The 18,788-nt window shown below is 37.4% G+C and overlaps 1 protein-coding gene and 1 pseudogene across 1 annotated transcript in view; one reads left to right on the plus strand and one right to left on the minus strand.

The window, feature by feature from the left end:
- Positions 1-18,788, minus strand: part of LOC149036763 (uncharacterized) — a 386,542-nt pseudogene that overhangs the window by 145,756 nt on the left and 221,998 nt on the right.
- The window catches only part of LOC149036767 (putative ATP-dependent RNA helicase DDX60), a 36,593-nt gene continuing 18,979 nt past the window's right edge, over positions 1,175-18,788 (plus strand). The window contains exons 1-14 of the mRNA XM_089188905.1: positions 1,175-2,505; positions 6,461-6,991; positions 7,501-7,617; positions 7,833-7,904; positions 8,674-8,763; positions 8,991-9,075; positions 13,881-13,954; positions 14,892-15,011; positions 15,307-15,379; positions 15,912-16,081; positions 16,812-17,206; positions 17,687-17,794; positions 18,294-18,422; positions 18,536-18,694. Coding sequence (XP_089045031.1) covers positions 1,287-2,505; positions 6,461-6,991; positions 7,501-7,617; positions 7,833-7,904; positions 8,674-8,763; positions 8,991-9,075; positions 13,881-13,954; positions 14,892-15,011; positions 15,307-15,379; positions 15,912-16,081; positions 16,812-17,206; positions 17,687-17,794; positions 18,294-18,422; positions 18,536-18,694 — 3,342 coding nt within the window. The 5' untranslated portion in view covers positions 1,175-1,286. The remainder of the gene's footprint in view (positions 2,506-6,460; positions 6,992-7,500; positions 7,618-7,832; positions 7,905-8,673; positions 8,764-8,990; positions 9,076-13,880; positions 13,955-14,891; positions 15,012-15,306; positions 15,380-15,911; positions 16,082-16,811; positions 17,207-17,686; positions 17,795-18,293; positions 18,423-18,535; positions 18,695-18,788) is intronic.

The following is an 18,788-nucleotide window of genomic DNA, read 5'->3' on the forward strand; positions in this document are numbered from 1 at the left end:
TTTTGCCAAGGATTGTCTGGGGGATTATCTGAAAAGAGATGTATCGACATTATAACTTAAAGATGTGCCGATATTTACGATATGTAACTTGTTGTATGACGAAAAACAGTATCTTGACTTGTCAGTTAGGGCATTAATCACAGTCGGTTTGCTTTTCACTTGAATTTTGCAATCTCGACTTTCCATTCCGGAAATGAAAAGCTAAGCAACTCTAAAAAAATTTCGTTCTAGATTTTTATATTTTTAGAGTCATTAATAAGTTTGTATCCACAGCCTTTAGATAACAAATTTTAAATTTCCATCTGCTGTAGTTCTTTTAGTGTTTATTATATATATTCAATCGCCTCGTTTCACGTGAAAAAGGCATGTAGGAAAACACTGAGCTTCGAGAAACAGCCAAGTTAAGGCTAATGTATTTACCATGCTTAAATATTTATAATCAGGGCCACTCGTTTAGGAGACCTTTTTTCAAAAGACCCAGGCGTTAAAATAATTCTGTTTTCCGTTTGAAGTGTTTTTTTCCTTTTTTATTTAACAAATGAACTCGGGATGAAAACTTTCGAAGTTTCCACCGATACCTTTTCCGATACCTACATTGTTTATTACAGCAGTAAAAGATATATCTGCCATCAACACTTTTGAAAAATTGCTTAACATTTTATTTAGCGAAGTATCCTATTGGCATTTCGGCTTTAGAAGACTATTGTTTTCCGCAACTATAACTGATATGTGAAGTTTATATGAAATAATTCATATTTGTACTGCGGTTGTAGATGAAAGTGAAATGTGATCATCGCAGTAAATTTTCCAATTTAAGCAATTGGAAAGAAGAAGCCTGAAAAAAGATTTTCCAATAGCTTAAATTGGAAATTTACTGCGATGATCACATTTCACTTTCATCTACAACCGCAGTACAAATATGAATTATTTCATATAAACTTCACATCATTTCACTGCACGGGAAGATATGAACTCAATAAATTGACCTCGTTCCCAATGTGTGGCTTCATAGCTCAGTTGGTAGAGCATCGCACCGGTATCGCGGAGGTCACGGGTTCGAATCCCGTTGAAGTCCTGATTTCATTTCACTTTTTATAACTGATATGTCTCTATATGAAGTATTAAATTTGTTTACCCGCTGACCACTCGTATTTCGGTCTTTTCTTCATCCCCCACTCGTCGCCCGTGATGTAGTAATTCCCCCTTGAGCTGCTTCGTGTGTTAGATGGACTTTGAATGTGATGTTTTGTGGAGTGAAACTTATCGATTGCTAGAAGAAATTAACAATGGCGTGTTCGGGCGTATCTACTGTCGTCAGTAGCGAAGAACAGAGCCTTATTGATGTCATGTTTCTTTGTGACGAGTGGAAATCTTCAAAAGGTGGAATATCAACTTTCAATCGCGAGTTAGCTATTAATTTGGCACGGGAAACGACTGGCATAAAAATCCACTGTTATGTCTCGAGAAGCGATGAGCAGGACAGAGAACATGCTAAACAACAAGGAGTGAATTTAATCACCGCTCAGACTGTTCCAGGATCGCCAGAACCCCTCGACTGTTTGAAAGTTCCACCTCCAGAGCTTCTGCACCCGCACATTGTGATTAGTCATGGCAGAAAACTTGGAACTCCAGCATACCTCATCGTACGAACTACAAGATGTAAATGGATTCAGTTCGTCCACGTCTTCTGTGAGGACCTTGGAAAGTTCAAAGAAACTACCGCCGCGGCTGATACGATCGCGGAGAACGAGAAGAAGCACAAGATGGAAATTGCGTTGTGTAAAGCGGCGGATGCAGTGGTTGCTGTCGGCTCACGTCTACAACAGAAGTACGACAGATGTCTACCATCTATGAAAGTGGAGATGATCACCCCTGGAATTATGGAAAAATTTTGCATCGAACATGCTGGTGTATTATCGAGGACGTCGAAGAAATTCAACGTCTTCATGTTCGGCCGAGCAAAATCTGAAGACCTTGCGTTAAAGGGTTATGATATAGTAGCAAATGCCATAGGTGTTCTTGGAGAGGAATATGAGCTTACATTTGTTGGCTCCCCTGCTGATGACCACGAAAAGGTACAGGATTGGTTTCTCCAGAAAACACTCATCAAACAAAAGCAGATATTCATTCGTGGTTATTGCACTGATCAGGGTGAACTGATAGAAATGTTTCACCAATCGGACCTGGTGGCTCTTCCTTCACGTACTGAAGGATTTGGGTTAGTTTGCCTCGAAGCCATCTCCTGTGGTGTTCCTGTTCTTGTTTCCGGTGAATCTGGAGTAGCTGAGGCTTTGCAAGAGGTACCAGGTGGAAATACTGTCATTGTTGGATCAGATGATAAGGATGAATGGGCACAGAGGATAAGAGAGGTTTCCAGGCAAAGTCCAGAAGAGAGACAAACCAATGCCAGACAGCTCAGAGAGAACTACAGGAAGGGTTACCCCTGGAGAAAGGAATGTGAGAAGTTCAAAGGGCTAATTGAAAATGTTGTGAAAACTGCAAACGGTGAGCCCACTTCTTTTAATTTTTCTTTTACTTCAGTACATTTGCTGAAATGTTATGCTACATGTACTGTATGAGGCTAAACCTTATGTGTAGACTGAGCCACTTAAGATAAACTGAATACTGGTACATGTAGGTAAGCGCAAGTTATAGTGCACCTGTATGTCCTGAGTTTTTACAGTTATCTAGAATTGTGGTTGTACTACAAGTGTTTAAGTACACAGTCATTTAAAGCTTTTTTTTATAAAAAAAACCTCTATATTAGAGTACAGAGTGGTATGTTGCTTGCACCAATTAGATGGCAGCATTAGGGTATGTATCTCACACCAATCGGATTGCTGCATTAGGGAATGTATCTGGCACCAATCATATCACAGTTTTTGGATATCTTTCACCAATCACAGCATTTGGGTACTGTTTTCTTGGAAATGATGTCATGGAATCAGGTGGCTGTGCACAAAGAATTTCATAAATCAGAAATTTTGGGCTCATTTGATAAGTGCAATGGTTTGTAGCTTTTGTGAGAGCCTCATCCATTAAGATTTATTTTTTTTCAGGGTATGAATGGTTTGCATTTAACTTTTTATATCATTTTGTAGTAAAAAAAGTGTTTTTTCCTCTACTTTACTCACAATGCACATGCCAATCAATTTACATTCCATCATGTACCGTGGAAACAACATCCAAAGTCTGATCAGAACATACCCAATCTTTGTACTACATGAACATTAGGTAATTTTTGCATGTGCTCGAATTGTATTCTACCAATTAAATTCCATTTTGCCACAGTAGACTTTGCTCCACCACAAATTATTTTCATGTTAACAACCTGAATTTAATTATGTATTCTAACCACATGGTCCAACCCCATTGGAAATAATTCACATGGAACTAAATGGGACAGATAGTAAACTTTCCATGCAAGTCTCCCACGTTTTGACTTAACCCAATTGCATGTCAATTCCTCGTAAACAACCTGCACACACTTTACACACACTTTATTTTTTCTTTTTCTTACAAAAGAATTTTGATTATGTTGACCCACAGATAGCAAATTTGCTATTCGAGGCGGGTCAATCATCAACAAACATTATTTACAATATATAAAGAAAATTAAAAACTAAATAGTTAGATATTGTTAAATTATAAAGAGAAGCATAACTGGTAAATACATCAATAGTTGTTCAATAAAGTATAGAAGCAAATAAATTAGTACTGAAAGCAATCGGATCAATTTGTTTTAATTATGCAGTCCTTAAGTTTAGAGGAGATCTTTTCAACATCAAGATAAGAACCTTCATTATCTAGTATCTGAAATAAAGACGTTTTTATTTGTTTATTAAAGGAATGTTTTGATAACGTTTTGAATTCTTTCGGTATCTTATTCCAAATTTTGACACCAACGCGCGAGAAAGCCTTTTTTTGTAGGTTAAGTCTAGAGTACTTTGTACTAAAGAGCTGCGATTTGGATGATCGAGTATTGTAGGTATGAATATGAGATGTTTTAGTAACTAGTTTCAAAATATTAATGGGAGCCCTCTGGTTGTGCACGTCAAACATAAGTTTACTTACGGCTTCATAATATAGGAACGTAACAGGCAGAATTTTTGCTTTGGCAAATAAAGGGATGGCATGCTCTCTTCGATCGGTGAAATAGATTAAGCGCAAAACTCGCTTTTGAGGAACTAAAATCTTGTTTAAATAAGCATTTGACGCATTGCCCCAGGCAAGGAGTCCATAAGTTATATAAGGTAGAATTAATGAATTGTAAATATTTACAAGGACAGTAGAGGGAACGAAGTACCTCAGCTTTGCAATCATCCCTATTGTTTTACTTATTTTTACGATAACAGAGTCAACATGGTTTTTCCATGACAAATTTTGATCAATTAAAACGCCTAGATATTTGATATAACTTTTTTGCTCTAAACTAACTCTTCGGTTTGTCTCACAATCTAAAATACCTATTTGTGGAGAAAAATGCATTTTTTTCTGACGAGGACGAAAAATTAAGAAATTTGATTTTTTTGTATTCAATGTCAACCTATTTGTAGTTAACCAGTCATGTACGTTATTCAACTCTACATTAACCGTTTGCTCGATCGCCTTAAGATTCTTATCAGCATAAAGTATATTAGTATCATCTGCAAAGAGATAAAATTTTAGTTTATCAGAACAAAGGTGAATGTGATTTATGTAAAGTAAAAATAGAAGAGGTCCAAGGACTGATCCCTGGGGGACACCACAGGGGGAGATAAGTTTTGTTGATAAGTGCTCTCCAATCTGAATTGTTTGTGTTCTATTTTTTAAATATGATTGAAACCAGTCATTTATCAATCCACGGAAACCGTAAAAGTTCAATTTATCGAGTAATATTTCATGATTGACGGTATCAAATGCCTTTTTCAGGTCAATGAAGACACCGCATGAGAAGTACCGTTTATCCATATTACGTAGTATATCTTCGACAATATCAAGTACTGCATGCTCTGTGGAATGTGACTTGCGAAAGCCATACTGTGAGGAGTACAATAGGTTGTTTTTGTCAATAAATTCCTTCATCCGGTAGTACAAAAGTTTTTCAAAAATCCTATTAAAATTAGACATAAGAGATATTGGTGGATAGTTTGAAGGGTCGGTCTCGTCGTCACTTTTATATATTGGCGTTATTTTAGAAATCTTAAGTTTTGAAGGATAGACACCAAGGATAACAGATAAATTGAAAATATGAGAAAGAACTGGAGATATGATATTGCAAGAAGATTTAAGCAGTTGTGTAGGGCAGGAGTATAAGCCACAGGATTTACTATTTTGGTAGGGATAATATTTCCTGTTTAACTTCTTCTGGTGTAATGGGTTTGAAAAAGAAGGAAGAATCAGGTGATTTCAATTTACCAAGATAACTCATATAGTTATCTTTCTTTGGCAATTTACTTGCTAGTAAATTACCAACATTTGCAAAATGCTTATTTAGAATATTTGGTAATCTGGAAGGATTTTGTGTTATTTGATGCTTTTTTTATGTATTTCACACACAAAGGGAAAAGTTCAGATAAAGTAACAACCAATCAAGAAGCCCTCTTCAAAATGTTATCCTTTTCTCTTGTTCAGTGTATCTTCACTTATGCAAGATCACAATATATATTTGGTGAAGGGTTATTGGAGATACAACAAGCTTTCAGTTTGTTTTTTGTAATAAAACTAGGTCAATTATTCTATTATTGGGGCAACTAACTGTTGACAAATTGTTTTGATTTTCTCTCTGTTAGAGGAACAGCATTAAGTTGAGTCTCTTTCGCAACCATAAATGGTCTTGTCACTCAACACTCTCTCTCTAAAACAGGGAATAGAGGGTGTTGTGTGATGAGACCTAACAATGGCTTCAAAGGAGACAACAGTAAGCGTGGCACTGATGCTTTTTATTTTTCCCTAGAAGTATTTAGACAATAGAGACAAAAGACCATAAAATACTTGTGTGAGTTCAGATAAATTAGAGTACTAATTTTTTTTCCCAAGGTGAAGTAATGCAATATTTTGATTTGTTTGAAAGTTATGTTCTCTTTCTTTTACAAAAATGAAAACATTACTAGTGACCCATTTCAACCCACCCAGCCAAAATTATAACTCTTGCATGCTACACATGCCTATGTTTCAACCCAGCTAAATCTGTTTAAATATTTCCATGTTTTAAACTGTAATCTTTTAGATCAATCAGAATTTTGATTCTATGGTGGAATGAGATAAAGATGCAAAAGAAACTGAAACTGAAGCAATAGATATACTGTATGTGGTAATCATTTTCATTTAATCAAAATGTTGTTAGTATCTATTCATTCGTAACAAGCCCTATGTTTGATTGGTGTTCATTGTAACATTCTTGCATTTTAATGGTTAAATAGGTAAGAGATGAAAAAACCTTGTTACATCAGGATTAAATTTGACTGTTGCAATTTAACAGATGGGAAATTGAATATTAACGTTGATGTGGATGACTTGAAATCTGAAGAACAGAATATGCAGACTGGCATGTTGGCAAGAGAGTCTGTCAGATGCCAAGAGGTTCAGCAGCCTAGGGCATCTACTACAGCAGCTGCATCTGGAAGTGTGTCTCATCCACAGACAGAAGATCTCCATACCCTCAGAATGAGAACCTTTCTATCAATTATTCAAGCTTCTTTCCACACCACAAATCCACAGTCTATTGAAGAGTGCAATCAGTTTATGGAATATGCAAAAGAAATGAAGGTCATCATTGTTGGTGTCTCTGAAGGAAGTTTGGTGATTACGGTAAAGTGTGAATCTCTAATAATCTTGGAGGAGTTGTGGAGAGATTATTCATCCGGTCATCTTGGTGAAGTGATTCAAAATTGTTTTGTTACTGAAAAGATCTTGAGGGAACTGGACTTGGCTGAGCTGAGGCTGAAGACACAAATGGACATAGAAGAGTACAATGCATGCAAAATTTTCTTTGAGAAAGATGCACTTAGAGGTTGGTAGAAAGAAAGTAACAAGGTCTGGTCCTATCATAAAATATTTGTAAAGGTTTTTGAATGAAATCCCTTAGTCTTTCAATGTGGAGTGTGGTAGGGTACATGTCATGAAGGCTGATGGGTCCAGTTTTTTTTATCAAGATTGATGGAAGTTTTCTCATGAAAAATTCGTGCCAACTACAGTATGTAAACCATGCCAATGCAAGAAGTAGTTTGTTTGCAGGACATGTCATTTGATGTTTTGTTCTTCTCAAACATCTCTCTCCAGTAATCTGTTATCTTTCCTACTAAGACATCTGGCTTAATGTTTTCCTCTCTATAGGGTTGTATTTGTCTCTCTTTATTATATTAGACTACATAAATCAGTCAAAGATTAATTGGCAAGATTTTTGTAGGAGGGGCTATAAAAGAAAATTTTACTAGTTTTTCTATGGTGGGTTTTCTTAAAAATAGTTTGAGGTGTGTTTTATGGTGTAAAATGTTTGTCTTCTTGTACATCTTTTTTTAGGTGCTTTATCCTCTGAATTCCACTCCACAAGTTCAGCTAGTGAAAGTCCACAAAAAAAAGAACAATGGGGAAAAAGTGAACAGAAGACAAGGATTATGAAGACAGCAAAATTGGGAGGTGAAAAGGAAATTAAAAATCTCTCATCAAGTTATTATGGGAAGTTGTTGTGAACAGTAATAACAATTATGTGATGAATATTTGAAGAATAATCTCTGTGCAATAAATGTGGCATCAATGAATTAATATAATTGTATGCAGTTCCACTTGTGGGAACAAAACATTTTAAGAAAGGCTGTGAATGCTAATCTCTCTCTGCTTTTTTTTACCCTTAGGTACTTCACTCCTCACTGTAGTACCCACCACTGGTCATGGAAGAGAACTAGAAGAACCATGGGGAAGGGAAGGTGAGCAGGATGCTCAGTTTGAACTTGTTTTTCAAGTTAATGTAATGGAAATGTGGTTCTTCATGTTGGTTAATTTTTTCCCCTTGTTATTAGGAAAAAACCCACTTTTAGTTGATTTAGTTGATTTCAACTGATATCAAACCACGTTGTCAAAATGAATATCAAGATATGGGGTTTACCATTTTCAGTTGTTTTCATTGACTCATCAAAGTCTAGTGTAGGTTCCAGTTTGGCTTCAGTTCCCCCTGATATGCTCCAATAAAAGGGAAAACATAAACGAAAATCACTGACTTGTTGTTTTGATGCATTGATATTGATCAGAAGAAGTGGGAGAATTCATAGGTGCATAAATTGGCCAAAATAGCTGTAGGAGTGAAGCTATCAGGAAAAGAAAGGAGAAATGAAAAAATAACCTGAATGTGATTTTAGTCATCTCTTGAAATAATTATAAATTAATGTTATTACTAACCAAGAATGCTTCTGTCAGCAATTATGAAAAGTGATCCTAGTCAATGCAAATTATTTCAAAGGTGTTTTTTCCTCATTCTCTTCTCAAGTTAAAGAGAGTGCTGAGTTTCCATGTAATAATGAAATATTAAATTCATGTAGACTGAATACTATTTTAGTTGTTCTCAACTTTTTTTAAGCTTCTTGGTTTAAAAAAGGCAAACTACAATCTTTAAATACAAGAGGGTATGCTTGTTTCTAACTATTTGCCTGAAGGAAAGTCACTGAATGCTAATCTCTCCCTGTATACCTTTGTTTTTAGACACGTTTCCTCTCCTTGTATCTTCTACCTTTGATCCTGAAGAAGAACAAGAACTAGGAGAGCTAAGTATGAAACTTCCAAGAATGAAAGGTGAATAAAAGATGCTTTTAAATTAACCTTTCATGGTAAAACTAAACTAAGAATGCTTTGAAGTACATTTAGTTCTCATTCAAAATATTGTTTTTGAAAGGAAATTACAGCCAATTTTGTTTTCATTCACTTTTTCCCTTGGTATAAGAGAATATTATGCCTGTCGTCATTTTTTCTGTGTAAAGTGAGACAATGAATTTTGAAAAGCGCTGTACCTTTTCTCCCAGGTTCTTTATCTCCCCCTCATCTTTCCACCACTGATCTTGAGGAAAAGCTGGAAGAAGTATTTGTGGACATTAAGGTGGCAGAAAGGTGAATGTAAAATTTCATATCTTGTCATTTTTAGGGAGAAACTGATCCAAGAATGCTAATAACTGTTCATAAAGTTCTCTTTGGTCTAAAAATGAGCTATTCACAAGGCTAAAATATTTTAAAACTGAATCTAAAATAATGTTGTTGACACTAGGTCATCATCAAGGTGATGCTGACTTGGTTTCAAAAATGTTTGGTTTTACCTTTTTAAATATTTTAACCATGTAAATAGCTCATTGCTATTAAATGTTTTCATATTTTTTCCACTAATTACTTCCAAGAGAAATTATTCCCTATCTGAGATGTTAACCTTTTTTTAACTTAAAGAATGCTGTGAAATGCTTTCAGCTGTTATTCAATAACGTACATTCCAGCTCAGAGGTAGATGGCCGATGCAAGCACAAAACTTTCGCATAATTTTCGCATTTTGTCCAAAAAAATGCGTGTCAAAGCGTGTCTTAAGCACGTTTTTGCTATTGTTATTCAACGCAGTCAGCTTGCTTTGTTCTGCATTGTTTCGGAAAACTAAGGTTTTCTATCTCAAAATGCTGCCGCCGAAGCATTAAATCAACATGTGCACATCTCGAAATCTAAAGGACACAGTGGCTACCCTTCCAGTGAAACGTTGAAACAACTTGTCTTGATTCCCCTAGTGTTTCGTAAAAGAGGTTTTGGAAAGTTTTTAACATGTGAATAATTAACTCGATTACAGCCTGAGATTTTGACAACTTTGTCTTAAGAATTTGAAATCACTGTGAAAGATACGACTCGATCAAGAAATTTTCTATAGCGACTGGTGCCTGTAGTCTTGTTTACTTTTATTCGGCGTTAAAATGTTCCACAGTTTTTGTTTAAATAATTTAATTGTGTCCAATAGTTCATTTCCCGTTTGAGAGTCGTCAGCTTTACGCCCCATTTTTGTGTTGCGGAGAACTTAAAACTGTAAATTAACCCGTGACCTTATCTTCAGATCACTGTTAAATCTTCGATTATTTGACTGTTCTTTAACCAAAATAAACTGAAGGAAACAAACGCTACAACTGAATGTTTTACAAAGCATTTATTAAAGTTAAAGCTATGAAGGTAAAAACACGATCACGGACTTGGCAAAGTATTATGCTGATCGAGCTTACGCGAACGCAGATAAGTGTCTATGGCCTTTCGACAGTCACGCCAAAGTAGCTCACTTTCAGATGAGAGTCGAGTACGGCTCCGTGTTGACGTTGAGCAGAGTTATGTTTAATTTTTATGGTAATGAATTGCTCAACATTTCAGATAATAGAAAAATGATTTTGCTTGGCCGTCAGATCGCCCGAGGAACTCCAGAGCTATGTCAGCTACTGATTAAATCAGTCAGCAAGCTTGACATTACCATTGACATTAACATTGTTAAAATAAGCTTGTATTGGTTTTCAACCATATGTACAGTTATCTATATTCTACGGTAAGATTATTTAGAAATGCTGGGTTTGTGTAATGGTCAAAGGATTTTTTTACCTAGAATTGTGACCTTGTGTTGGGTTTGTTCTTTCTCAGTAGACCTGGTATAATCATACAATCATTAAATAACCTGCGTGGTCTAATACACGTTTTTAAACAAACCCCTTGGTGTTGTGCGAGCTGGGTGCAGACTTTGGGATATCAGCCTTTACTTCCCTATCATTACTATGCCACTTTATCAAGTGAAAACCGCCTCTCTCTAACAACCTGGCATCATTATTTCATTTACATATATGTTGCGCTTCACTATGGCTTCTACTTTTGCATCAAACCCCTCCTGATTCAAGTGGGCTGTCTTCCTAGGACAGAAATGAGCAACGCTATGTAAAGATGTAGCACCAAATAGATGTTCCGCCATTCGATACCCTACCGTTTCCTTTGTCAGGTCCTCATTCGGCCACCATAAAATTATACTAAGATTTAAAAAGTGTCACAATCTTTTAGGTCCACCAGGAATTGGTGAAACATTGCCTCTATGTCAGCAACTACTCCAACAGTAATTTGTCTATATCGATTTAAGACACCCGCTAGCTAATCTGTTCGATCCAGGCCCTGCATCAACTGCTGATCTAGCGATATTTGTCCAAACTTTGCTGTACATTGTCGTCCGATGCTTCCTCAACTTTTAGGAAGCTTTAGGAAATGTGAGCAGCCTTGTCTGACCATGCTTGGGGAGCGTGACACATCATTCACATACAGGAAGTCGACTGGAACCTCAGAAATCAACTCTTTCGGTTTTATAAAATACTCTTTCAGTGAACGTCGTTCTCATGGCCTCACTTTCTAGTGTAGTATTTAAGATTCCTACCAAAATTCTACATTTTGTAGCGCGGTGAAAGGGTGAAAAAAAAAAGGCACGAGGCTCGAAACTTCGACGAAGCTGCTTCTTAGAGAAGCTTTGTATATTTAGAGTAAATTATCAGGTTTTTCTGCCCTCTCCCCGATTTCTATCGGTATTTGGTGCTCGTGGGTAAAACTTACTATTGACCGAAGCTTAAAACATTTCACGCTCAAGTCTCGTCTCAAGTCTTGTCTCAAGTCTTGTCTCAAGTCTTACATAAGCTTGCGACACTAATACGGACCTTAAGCAAACCACAACGGCGACGGTAACGAGGACATAGAAAAAACAAAATATCTAATTGGCAGAACAATAAATCAGCACGTGCATTTTAAAACTTTGTACATTTCTTAGCCGTCCTATGCAAAACAACAACGTTAAATCACCACAATTTGCGTCATCTACGAACCACCGAAACCGCGACGGTAAATTATTTAATTTCCATTTGGAACTCAACGCTTCTTTTATACGTTATGCTGAAGTTGAGGTGTGGCGCCGTATGCAGCCATTTTTGAAATTCTAATTAAAGGCAGAAATTCATTTTTTAATCGAAGTCTTCCTTGGCGTTGCATTCCTGACTGTGTAAGGTCCCTACTATGGCCCATCCCCTTTCAAAAAGTCCAAGTGCTTCGGCGTGAAAATTGGGGGAACAAATGATGTTAAGCAATGTTTTCCTATTTGGATGAGCTAATAAGGGTTATTGAAAATCATAATGAGGAATGACTTCGCTAGTTTTAAAACGAAGTTGAATTATATTTATTTCATTTTAAAAATGAAAAACGGTCATGTTTGCCATGTTTTCAACTGATCCGTGGTTAAACGAGGAGTAGACAACTGGTTTCTTGCCTTCCATCAAACAAAAGTTTCGAAGGACAAAGAAAATTAATATTGCAGCGGGCAGGATGCCTATTGTTCTCGCGACATTCACTTGCAATAGCGAAAATATTACTATAGGTAATAACATATATTAGTTCTTACTCGATGCGTGAGCGGGCGCTATTCTATAAATTCTGCGATGCTGATTGCCGGTATTCGCCCACCCGGCTCGCTAACACTGGCTTCGCTATATTTCCTAAATATATTTTGTCTTACCGGCAGGGCAACAACCTAGTGGCCGATAAATAACTTACTTATTCTCTCTTCTCTAGACCTAGTGATTTAAAATGCTAAAGCGTGCAATGGCCGTTTGCCCCCAACTTTCTGCCAAATCATGACATGCTTAAATTTCGCCGAAAATTTCAAAATCAACAAGCATTTCAAGTCATTGCAAACCCCTTTTCTACCTCGTAAATGTCCTTCATTTTAAGTGCAAATTGTAGATATATCTTTAATCTTCAAAACGCAGCACATTGATCTAGAAATTAGCATCTCTAAGAGCCAGAAAAGTAAGTTTTGCAAAGCCTAGTGGGCCAATTTTGCCCCATTTTTCTCTTAGTTAGGGCTCATCTAAGCGAGGTAGCGTTCAAATTTGCTGATTTATCGGTTATGAATAATAAATGATGTCCACGCATTCTGCCCGACGTTTCAAGATAAAGTAACAAAAAGAAAGTTCATCATACTATGCGCTAGTCGGATATTTTAAAGCCGGTTGAGAAACGAGATTGACATAATCAGTTTCTTCAAAAAATCACGTGAACTCCACATGTTGGTTTCATTGCTACCTTACAATAGAGAGCGAAAAAAATTATTGGCAACGTGTCGTTGGAAAGCACTAGTATATCAGCAGTCAAAGAGGTGCCACTTCTTATTTCAAGTAGTTTGTAAAAATTTAAATTTCAGTCTAAAATAATGGTAGCTGTAACTCCCTACTCCCCTTAGGGCTTTTTTTTCTTTTTAGAGTTTTTCAGGAATTTTTAACTTTGGCTCGAAGTAAACAGTTTAGTAAACTGAGAATATTTCGACTTTTGCCATTCAAGAAACCATGAAACATTATCCTTTAGTTATTTAGAAAACCTCACACAAATCATCACAAACAAGCAAGTGTGTTATCAATGGAGGTGAAGATTTAGTATGTTCATGTTAATGTGACGACTGGAGCCGTGAAGTAGATGTGTGGCACACGTTTTTGAGCCTTTTTAAGCTATTATGCCCTTAGGGAGTGGGGGGGTGAGTTCCTCCTAATTATAGGCTCATGGGGATGTGTCAATGGATGGAAGTTGCACGGCTAAATTGACTTCAATGGGTTTGCATTTTCAACAGAGTTACTAGTAAGTAGGGATTTAAAAATGGGAAGATTAGCGGTTGAAAAGTTGTTGCCCCATTACCAACAGTGTTCTGAAAGGCCAACGGCGCATGCCTCCAAAAAAAATCTACCCAAGTACTCTTCGTCGCCCCCAGGTTTCGAAGTTTGCCTTTGAGAGGAAGAGAGGCAGTAATACATACTGTACTGACATTGCTAAATTCTGACAAATGTTCGGAGCAGTTTCTAATTCAGCGGAATAACCTAAATATTTGACTTTTTATGCAGGATGTCCGATAGTGATGAAGATTATTTTTCAAAATCCGACGCAACTGACAGCGTCTATGTCACGGAGGACTTTAGTGAGTATGACGATGTTGTGAACCATCGTAAGAGAATTAAGAAATTTTTCTCTCTTGTGGTTTTAATGTATGTAAGTGATTGTCAAACTGAGTTTCCCAGGTGGCTCCTTTACGGGCCTGTAAAGGTCTGTAGAGCGCCGGTAATCGAATGGAAATGCAGTTTCTTTCTTTTAACAAATGTTGTGGGTTGTGAAATAATATTTCAGCTTTCTGTTAAACCACCGGTAGAATAAACGTAGTATTTCAAGTAACGTTTATCTTTCAGGTTAATCTTTGTTTTTTCTTTAGTCTTTTTTTTTTACGCTATTAATTTTTTTACAACAAAATACCAGCACTCTGTGTTTCTCAACCCATTATACCGAATCCTCAGCATTACTCAGAATATTTTTTATTTCTAACAATGCATCAAACATCATAACATATTACTTCTGTTCTTGAAAGTGCGGTTCTAAGGTCAACTAAAATTTGGTTCCTCTTCTTGTGCTTATGGGAGATGAAGTGGCCCAAAAGTCAGTGCGCTTGTCACCGGGTGTTGTGGTCCAGGTGCGCGACCTTGCCAGGTCAATATGTTGTGTTCTTAGGAAAGAAGAACCTTATTTTACTCTCATCTCTCCACCCAGGAGTAAAAATGGGCGCTGGCGAATTGTCAGGGAAGCTTGATGACATGTTTGGGGGGAGGGGGAACCTTGCGATCGACTGGCATCCCATCTAGTGGGGAGTAGCAATAGCCTCATGGAAATCGGGATAAGCTCCGGCTGGATGGGGTACTATGCTCTAGTGCAGACTTTACCTGCATGTGATTGACTCTCCTCCTAGTGATATCAATCTAATAGTAAAAACGAAATAATATGGTTCGCGCGGTTTCATTCTTTGCACACAAACTGTTTTTCGATAATGTAACTTGCGTAGAGATCTAATTTTGTGGTTTCTGCTATAGCTGATAGTGAAGAAGAAGAAGAAGAAAGAGAAGAATTCCAACTGGAAGATATGGAAGAAGAGCTAATTGACGAGAAGGAGGAAGAACAATTAGCAAAAGAGCTAGGGACAGTATATGAAGGTTATCTGACTTGTATCAAATCATCTTTTGCCAAGCTAAATATTCCCTCCTCCAAACGAACGAAAGTAATGTTGCATATTTTGCATCCTTCATTGTCGCCCAGATTTTCGGGGAAATAATCATCACACTACTTAAGTGGTGGAACAGAATTTAGTTTTCTCAAAAAACAATTTTTTGAACGATGTCAGTGAAGGAGCTGTCACTGTGGACCCTGTACTTCAAACTTAAGAAAGTCGACAGAAAGGATGCTTTAACTATCGATAAGATTTTGTACCAGTCTATTTGATCGTTATAGGTGAAGGACCAGAAGAACCTCGTGTTATGCGTTTGGTCAGAGAGAGTTTGTATGGCCAAAGAGTGAATACGAGGTAAGTATACAGATCAGACCGCGATTGGTCAGTTTATCGCCGTAGAACGCTGTACTGCCATGCAGGAGGTTGAGGGTTCAAGCCCCAGACTGAACCAACACTCGGAGTCTTAAAATATGTGAGGAGAATGTGCTGCCTTTGTCATGACATCTGCAAATGGTTATACATTCTAGTCTTCTCGGTTAAGGACGTTGTTGTGTTGCGTTTTGGCTTTGTTACTGTTTCAAATATACCCCGTAGGTATTTTCTACATTGAAAGAGGTGGGGCAATAAGGGAGGAAGAAGAAGTGGATGGAAAGAGAATTTATAAGGCACGTGAAAATTGATAGAATGACGAATTTTAAATAGAGCATCACAATCAGTCGTAAATTTTTCGTGATTCTGATAGTAAGAAATTTGGAGTTTGAGTGGCAGCTGCATTTAGCGACCTAAAACCTCAAATCTACCTAATCTTGGAACAAGCATTAATGAAACGAAACGAAAAATGTTTCCTTTAGCAAGAAGTACTCAGTTTCCCTTTTCTGCTCAACAGGTTTGTCAACATCCTGACAGACTTTACAGACGCGGAGATTTTCCTGATTGACGGCGACTCCTTGCTGTTAGAAATTATTGGTGAAAAAAGCTTGGACTGGAATAACGGGGGACAGTTTCTGCATCTAACATACTTAACGGAGCGATTTTTACAAAAGTTCACAGAGAAAGGTTAGTGTAAAGATGGCTGAAGGCTTCCAACAGGGCAGTTTTCATGAGAATGAACATATGGGTTATCTTCACCTCAAACTCAAACTACATTTTGGTTCTCAGAGATGGTGCTGTTAATTTTTAAAAATTACAATCATATGTTGAAGCCACCGTTTAGTTTCCTCTCCTTTTCTTTTTCACTTGTAAGGGATTACTCGCTTAATTCTAAGTCGTATGAAGTTTTCGTCCTTGCGTTGCCATGTTGTTATTCCCCATTGAAGGAGCTTTCTTTATCTTCCGGAATAAACACAAACAGCCCCGTTAAAGCGCTCAATGACGTCATAACTGTCTTCACTAATGAGGATTGGAAGTGTACTCGGATCTCGTATGTTGTTTTTCATGAGTTTCACGAGTGGTGTATTGTATGGCAAATTGATAAATACGATGAAAGGGATAACAGGTGCCGTGGCCCCTCTTACTTCGTTGCCCCGAGTTCGGTCGCCCCCAATGAAGCACCGTCGCCCCCCAATGAAGTTCCGTCGCCCAGAAGTATGGTTCCTCTATTAAACTTAAGTCAACAGTTAGGGGCGACGAATCCATACTTCAGAGCGACGGAATTTTTAGGGAGGCGACGGAACTTGGGGCTACAGTGCAAGGAGGCGACGTCACCTACAACTGATGAAAGGTTATTTCCCGCTATTTCAGTCTACTCAAATTTTAAATTCTATTAATGGTGGTTGTTCCTCTCAAGGTGGCGTTTTCCACATCGTCTTTTTTAAAGAAATGGAAATTATGTGGAGAAGTAATCCGTCCTTGTTGCTCGCTCGAGAAGCCCTTATTCTTCATCTCCAGCACAACACAGATTTTGTTGTGAAAACTTCAATGGTGGATTTCTGGGGACAGGAGTGGAATGATTACGTTTACGACGAAGTTCCTGCGTTTTTGCTGTTGACAGATGCTGAAAACATTCCTTGGAAGCACGGCAACCTAAAAGAAACAATGGAATATTTTTTCCGCGTTCTCTTGTTTCATTGTCTTGCACATGGATTGAATTGTGTCTTTATTTCGGGCATCCAGATAACTGCGACCACAGTGATGGGATTTTACATCATTTCCTCGGCTATTCACAAAAACTACTTTACGAAGGTAAAAATTATTCTCAGCGGAAACTAACAAATTATCAAGTGGCGAAGGATTAGACTGATCCATTTTCACGCGAGGATAGTTTTCAATTTACTGCTATTGCTTTGATTTACCGTTAAATGCGTGATTGGTCGAGGAAATTCATAGTTCCCAGTTAAACAAGTAGGTACAAAACTGAAGGAAAACTTGACTTGGCCACTGACTTCTCCCCCACACACACGTCTGCTTGTTTCCTGTTCGTTGGGGCCTCGTGATATTTTCCTCGTTGTGATTGACCATTTTGGTTAATATGGTCTCAGATTGATTATACTCAATTAACGATAAACCCTTGAGGCCGTTTTTCCCTCTCACTACCTTCATTTAGAATCAGGTGTAACGTGTATGAAATATGAATAAGTACTTTTTTTCCACAGTAACATCCCCTTTATTGGTAAAAGAACTAAGTTTTACAAACTTGTTTAATTACATTGATTTGTTTTTTAGTTTGAAAAACCAATATGGAAAACATGGCAATTTCTAGTGAGTGGCTGGCAGGATCAGGCACATAAATCCTCTCCGAGATGGTCAGAGACTTTTCCTCGAGATGCTCTGGTGGGTGATATTCGACACAGTAAAAGTGCACCATTAATGTTTTATCCAAAATATATTCATAACTTAACGGTCTCTGATGAAATATTCATTTTGGAAAGTTTTCTTGCTGAATATTCAATTGAACCGATGCCAAACAACGCGAAATCAATTTTCCTGTTTTTTAAATAATCAAATATTTTATTCCAAATTGAAAGTTTGGATCCTCTTTCAATTTGAAGAAATCTAAGAAGCACTTGTCTCTAAATGTTACTTCTCATTTTGCACACATGATTACATGCAGATTTGACCATGACCGCGTAAACAGTAATCGGATTTGAACTCGGAAAAATTAATTTCACACAATTTGGGGGGAAGGAAGCGCCTATGTATGTAGGATTACATACATAGTATGTAACATAGTTTGTACATACATAGTATTCTTGATATTGTCGTTTGCTGGTGATTACAAGTTGGTATTGATTGATTTATTTTCTTACTGTAACTCGTGATCGTACCTCAGATTGATGTAGAAGAAGAAGTTCGCAAAGCTCTTCAGCCTCCTTCACAAGGCGGCTGTCGGCAGGTTGCCGCAGTCCTTGGGTGTGCGCTGATCCTCTTTAGAGCTGTCAAAGACTCTAGAAACACCAAGGTACGTACGGAAGGGACGCATTAAGAGCAATTAAGAAAATTCTTAATAACTGTCTATTCAAAAATGTTACTCACGGAATGATACTAAAGTCTATCTTTCCACTACGCTCACAGAAAACGATGAAAACTGCAGAGGACAGAATGAAGTTTTTCTTGCTTCACATTGTATTACTGAACAAACTGCCGTTGAAGTGTAGAGCTCACCTCATAGACGAGAACTTGTTGAATGAATTCTGCAGAGCAAAGGATGGTAACGTCTTTCCCTTCAACGAGGTCAGTGAGGTTATGTAACAAGTTCTCGTGAAGTGGACTTTCTTGCAATCGACACTGTCCTAAAGGGAGATGTGCAACTTCGACTGCATCGTTT

The sequence above is a fragment of the Pocillopora damicornis genome, chromosome 12 (genome assembly GCF_964200805.1).
Source record: "Pocillopora damicornis chromosome 12, jaPocDami1.2, whole genome shotgun sequence".
NCBI classification, from domain to species: Eukaryota; Metazoa; Cnidaria; class Anthozoa; order Scleractinia; family Pocilloporidae; genus Pocillopora; species Pocillopora damicornis.